The sequence below is a fragment of the Triticum urartu genome, chromosome 4A (assembly GCF_056163025.1).
Source record: "Triticum urartu cultivar PI428250 chromosome 4A, HENAU_Tu73, whole genome shotgun sequence".
Taxonomy (NCBI): domain Eukaryota; kingdom Viridiplantae; phylum Streptophyta; class Magnoliopsida; order Poales; family Poaceae; genus Triticum; species Triticum urartu.
This window is the reverse complement of record NC_141876.1, coordinates 228,874,209-228,880,911: the sequence shown is the minus strand read 5'-3', so window position 1 is coordinate 228,880,911 and position 6,703 is coordinate 228,874,209. Positions and strand designations below refer to the sequence as shown.

The window sequence follows — 6,703 nt, the reverse complement described above, 5'->3', positions numbered from 1 at the left end:
CCTAATTCGGTGGAGTGGAGGCAGCTGTGGTGATGGCGAGTGAAGATTTCCGTGGTCGGCGCGAGTATGATGATGACGAGGTTGAGGAAGTGAAGCTCTTCCTCACCAGCGACGATGGAGTGTAGGTGTGGCACTAGGTCTGAGAGCACATCGAGGAGAGTTGAGATCGAGTGGAGTAAATGAAGTATGAGGAAGGGAAGGGGTATTTATAGCCGTAGTGAAAAACTGCTCGCCCGAAGAATTTGGACGAACATGCCCTGGCCCTTGCTATCCTATCGACATGTGTCACCCACGTGCTGAGAGGTGGATATCCCAGGGGATCGTTTGTGAGTAGTTTAATCCATCATGGGAAGCGGAACAGTTTGGGCAGCAACAACCAAAAATTGGATAGGAATTTTTTTAAGGTTTTGTTGGCAAATTCTTCAGCTGTCAAGGACACAGTGAATACTTTGAACATGTTTCAAATAGAACGCACATGAAGAATTTGTGAAGGGAGTGGGTTGAGTTTAGCATACAGGGGGAACCGATCCGATCACATTCATTTAGATGAAAATCAACTTGAAGAATTAGCAATAAGTGAATGTTGTTGGGGACATGAAAACTCAATCATATATATATATATATATAGAGTCAATGAAGAACACTAGTTGAAATGTTGAGGAAATTGCAAACTTGAGGAATTTGAAAATTTCGAAAATGACGAAAAACTCAAATTTGAAGATTTTCAACTTTGGTTGGTGACGTGACCCACCATATAAGAATGATGATTTCAGACACCACGTACAATTGTCGTAGGTCTGTGAGAATCAAATTCTTCATTAACTTCTTCGCACTTAGAGGGTTAGTCTTCATTGATTGAAGAAAAATGTTACTTTGTGTGTTGGATATCTAAGTCATTAGTTTGCATAAGTGTTAGGATGTGTGTCCTTTCAAAGAACATTCAAAGATTCTAAGATATTTAGCTCACACCGCAACTTGCTAACTCTCTTCTCATCCAAGGGCTTTGTGAAGATATCTGCTAGCTATTCTTCAGTCTACACGTGGTCAATGGAGATGTCGCCCTTCAACACATGATCTCGAAGAATATTATGATGAATCTAGATGTGCTTGGTCTTCAAGTGCTGAATTGGGTTGTGAGCAATCTTGGTGGAACTCTCATTGTCGAAGTAGAGAGGCACGTTCTTCATGTTGATGACATAGTCCTTGAGGGTTTGCTTCATTGACGTCAATTGAGCACAGGAAGAACCAGCAGCAATATACTCAACTTCAGCAGTAGATAGTGGTACAAAATTCTACTTCTTGGAGGACCAACATACTAAGGATTGTCCGAGGAAATGTCATGTGCCTGATGTTGACATGCAATCCACTCGATCACCAGCATAGTCAGAGTCAAAATATCCAATGAGATCCAAAGCCGAGCCCTTGGGATACCATAATCCAAGTGTTGGAGTGTGAGATAGATATCGAAGAATATGTTTTATAGCCTTATGGTATGATTTCTTCGGTGTAGCTTGAAAACAGGCACACATGCAAAAACTAAGCATAATATCTGGCCTAGATGCACATAGATACAATAAAGAGCCAATCATGGAGTGGTATACCTTTTGATCAAAGTCTTTACCATTTTCATCGATGCATAGATGGCCATTTATGGGTATAGGGATTTTGATGGCTTTGCAATCTTGCATGCCGAATTTCCTCAGCACATCCTTGAGGTATTTCTCTTCAGATGTGAAGCTGCCACTACATTGTTGACGAATTTGAAGACATAAGAAGAATTTCAGTTCTCCCATCATAGGCATTTGATATTCTTCACTCATCATGTCGGAAAACTCGTCACTGTAGCGTTGGTTAGTGCAGCCAAAGATAATATGGTCTACATATATTTGGCACACGAATAATTCTCCATCATATGTTTTTGTGAAAAGAGTTGGGTCAAGTGAACCGGGTTTGAAGCCTTTCTTCATGAGAAATTCCTTCAGTGTGGCATACCATGCCCAAGGGGCATTCTTGAGGCCATAGAGGTCCTTGTTGAGTCTAAAGACTTTGTCTGGATGCTTAGGATCTTCATAATCTGGAGGTTCAGAAACATATACTTCTTCCTCAAGCATACCATGGAGGAATGCACTTTTCACATCCATTTGATATAAGATGATATTATGATGGTTAGCATATGCAAGCAATATGAAAATAGCTTCAAGTCTAGCAATAGTTGTGAAAGTTTCATTGAAGTCAATTCCTTCAACCTATGTGTAGCCTTGAGCTACAAGACGAGCCTTATTCCTCATGACTAGGCCATTTTTGTCTTGCTTGTTGCGGTAGATCCATTTAGAACCTATGATGTTGTGCTTGTGAGGATCTAGTTGCTTTATGAGTTCCCACACATTGTTGATCTTGAATTGATGCAGTTACTCTTGCATAGCTTGAATCCACTAAGGCTCCAGAAATGCCTCATCAACTTTGGTGTGTTCTTTGATAGAGACAAAAGCGAAGTGCCCAAAAAATTTAGACAAATGTGAAGCTTTTGAGCGTGTGAGAGGACCTGGTGCATTGATGTCATAGAGGATTTTGTCAATCTGCACTTGATTTGTCACGCGAGGATGGGCAGGTTGATGACTTTGATTGGGCAGAGCATTTTCTTTGGGGCCATTTTCCTCAGGAGCACCCGTATGATTGTCGTCATGATCTGGAATAACTTCTTTAGCAGGTTCTTCAGTGGGTATGACTTCCTCAGTGGCCTTGAACTTGATGGATTCCTGAGGTGACATTTCATCTTGCGTAGGAGGTAGTTGCTCACTTTGCGAGTCATTAGTTTCATTGAACCGCACATCTACAGTTTCAACAACGTTGTGGTGATAGGTGTTGAAGACTTTGTAGGTGTACGAGTCCTTTCCATAATCAAGCATAAAACCCCCATGTGCTTTCGGAGCAAATTTAGAATTGTGACAAGGATCTCTAATCCAAAATTTAGCACCGAAGACTTTGTAATCACTCACATTGAGTTTCTTATCAGTGAGGAGTTCATATGAGGTCTTCTTGAAGAATTTGTGAAGATATACCATGTTGATGACGTGGCACGCAGTATCAATAGCCTCAGGCCAAAAGCGACAAGGTGTCTTGTATTCATCAAGCATAGTGCGAGCACTCTCCACAAGAGTCCTATTCTTGCGCTCCACAACGCCATTCTGCTGGGGAGTGTATAGGGGCAGATAACTCATGAGTAATACCAAGTTCATCAAGACCAGTGTTCTTGAACTCGGTCCCATTGTCACTCCCGACATGCTTTATCATCCAATCAAAATTCATCGAGGCCCTTGAGGAAAATCGTTTGAAGACTTCCTGCACTTTAGTTTTGTACATAATGATATGGACCCAGGTGTAACAAGAATAATCATCAACAATAACAAAGCCATATAGAGATGATGCATTTGTTAGTGTGGCATAATGAGTAGGTCCAAAGAGATCCATGTGAAGCTATTCAAAAGGACGAGTGGTAGTCATGATAGTCTTCGAGGGGTGCTTGGATCTGTTCACCTTCCCGGCCTCACAAGTCTTCGAGGGGTGCTTGGATCTGTTCATGATAGTCTTCGAGAAGGCGGTCTTTGAGGAATCTGACAACTTCGATAGCAATTAGTGCTTCTTCTTCAAAAGCATGCACAAGTTCCTCATGCCAGCATGACAGAGTTGACGATGCCATAGCCAGCCTTCTGAAGCTTTTGCAAGTAGACATGTGGCAGGTTGTGCTCCTATAGACAAATCAACAATAGACAAGTCTCCTCTCCTAAAGCCTTCGAAGACTTTGGATTTGTCAGATTCCATGAGTACCATGCAATGAGATTTTCCAAAGATGACAACCATATCAAGATCACAAAGCATTGAGACATATATGAGGTTGAATCCGAGGGACTCGACAAGCATGACTCTGTCTATGTGTCGATCCTTTGATATTGCAACGCTACCTAAACCAAATACCTTGCTTTTTTCCTTTGCCAGCGTAGGTGATATGCCATAGATGAGATGGAGATAAAGGAGAATCCATCAATAAGCTATTGTCACCAGTCATGTGATTTGTACATCCACCACCGAGGGCCCACTCAATAGCTTTGATAGATTCATCCTGCAGATGAATTAGTGCATCTTACAAACTCATATATTTCATAGTGAAAAATATGATATCAAATTCATCAGATAGAATTTCATAAAGTAGTGTAGTAGATATAGCAGTATAAGGATGTGAGAAATGAGCAATTAATTTCTTCATGATTAGCTTGCCTCCTTTCAAGCACATTTAGGTCTCCAGCAAATTCTTCAGACGTTCAAGTTTGTCTGGAGACCTGACCGCGCATAAGAGATTAGTTCTTTTTCTTCACAACCCACATCTGGAGGGGTGGCAAAGAGTTCATCATTCTGCGAGCTCCATAAGAGAAAGGTGGCATTGAAGCCAGTGCACTTCATTTCGCAGAGGAGGGGTTAGAGTATGCATATGAATAAGCAGCGAAATTCTTCGAGGACTTATGAACATAATGATTTGAAGAATAGTGCACATATTCATGACTCTTAGACTTTCCCTATGAAACAAATGCATTACACGATGATGATCATACGAGGACTTGGATCCATATGAGGACTTTGGTCCATATGAAGAATTTCATCTGGGGTTCCGTTCTTCACGGGTGTAGTCATGAGAACATTCACCTGAAGACTTTCAACGCACCTTTTGGGAACCCAAATTTTCTTCATAGGGGAAACGTTCCTGCAGTTAGTTCCAACATATCTAGCAAATACTTCACCATTCTGATTTTTGAACAGCTTATAGTTGGAGTCAAATGACTCATCATATGACTATGAAGATTCACATGTAAAACCAGATAAAGTAGATGGATGTAGGGTAGGTCCTTTCACAGCAACCCATGAGGTTTTGGGATATTGCTCAGGTTTCCAGGAGGTCCCATCAGCATGGAGTTTCCTTTCAAAGGCAATACCCTCTTTTCGAGGGTTCCTGTTCAAGATCAGCTTTTTGAGCACATTACAAAGAGCCTGATGCCCTTTGAGGCTTTTGTACATGCCTGTCGCATACCATTCCTTCAACCCTGCATTATTGGCAGTGGTACTTGTGGTATCCTTAGACGAGGACTTTGTGACCACAGAAAGCGTCGAGGAATTTGGAGCAATAGAAGCATTTGAACTTTCAGGTCAAGAATTAGCAGATTCACATTTAATGCATTTGAAACATGGTGGAATGAATTCATCCTAAGCGGAACTGGTCTGTTGAGTAAGCAAGGAATAATTTTCCTTCTAGAGCTCATCATGACTCACCCTTAGTTTCTCAAGATCTTGCTTTCTTTGAAGAAATTCATAACAAAGCTTCTCATGATCAGCTAAGAGTGTTCCATGATAACCTTGAAGGTTATCAAACTTAGACTATAGTCATTGAAGATTAGGAGTCTAGGTTTAAGTTCGATTCATTTCCTCACCCAATAGGTCGTCGCTTTTGTCTAGCAAATTCTGAACCCTCTACACACCTTTTTGTTGTTTCATGGAAATATTAGAAAGCTTGGAATAGCTAGGTTGAAGGTTTTCATCAGATTCATCTTCACTCGATTCAGAGGAGGGATATTTGAGTACCTTGGCACCTTTTGCCATGAAGCAATAGGTGGGAGCAAAGTCATCATCACAATCAGTAGCAGAATTGGAGTTGCCATGTTACTCAATGTTGAAGATGGATTTGATGATGAAAGCAGTAGCGAGCGCTAGGCTCGCCACACCAGAGTCCAACTCCTCGGTTTGCTCCTCTTCCTCATTTTCCTCAGAGTCAGCTTCAGAGTGCATTTCCTTGCACATAAATGCCCGAGCCTTTCTGGAACTTCTCTTCTTATGAGATGAAGACTTTGAGGATTTTGATGAAGAGGAATTTGAAGATTTCTTCTTTTTCTTCGAGTCATCTGAACTTTCATCCTTGTACTTATTATTCTTTGATCCCTTCTCCCACAAAGGACAATCAGCAATGAAGTCACCAGACTTCTTTCAATTGTGGCAAGTCCTCTTCTAGCTATCGCGGGATGAGGAATTTAATCTCGTGTCATCACCTCTCGAATATTTTCGAAAATGACCACGCCTTGAGAACTTCTGAAATTCCTCACGAGCATTGCTAGCTCCTGGCCTAGTTCCTCGGGATCACCAAGGCTGCTGTCAGAATCTTCCCCTTCAGACGAGGAAATTGCTTTAGCCTTCAGTGCACGTGATCTTCCATAGCTTGGCCCATAGAGGTCCATTTTCTCAACTTGTTGGAACTCAAGAGTATTCAGTCCCTCGAGGATATCAGCAGGATCTAGCGACTTGTAGTCTCCACGTTCTTGAATCATCAGTTCTAGTGTATCGAATGAGGAATCAAGTGATCTCAGCAATTTCTTCACCACCTCATGGTCGGTGATGTTAGTGGAACCCAATGCTTGAAGCTCATTTGAGATGTCAGTGAGGCGATCGAAGGTTTGTTGAACATTTTCGTTGTCGAGTCTATTGAGCCGGTTGAAGAGATTGCGAAGAACGTCAACACTAGAATCATCTTGGGTTGAGATTCCTTCGTTGACCTAGGACAACCTATCCCAGATAAGCTTTGCCGACTCCAAAGCACTCACTCTCCCGTACTGTCCTTTGCTCAAATGGCCACATATGATATTCTTTGCTTGAGAGTCGAGTTGCTTGA

At 41.7% G+C, this 6,703-nt stretch overlaps 1 protein-coding gene across 1 annotated transcript; it reads right to left on the bottom strand.

Annotated features, from left to right (window-relative positions):
• Nucleotides 1–5,703: 5,703 nt before the first annotated feature.
• Nucleotides 5,704–6,362, bottom strand: LOC125546950 (uncharacterized). The gene is made up of 2 exons (XM_087520426.1): nucleotides 6,087–6,362; nucleotides 5,704–5,979 (listed from the first exon to the last, which is right to left on the bottom strand). The coding sequence occupies exons 1-2, from the start codon at nucleotides 6,360–6,362 to the stop codon at nucleotides 5,704–5,706; spliced, it is 552 nt and encodes a 183-aa protein (XP_087376552.1).
• Between the last annotated feature and the right edge of the window lie 341 nt (nucleotides 6,363–6,703).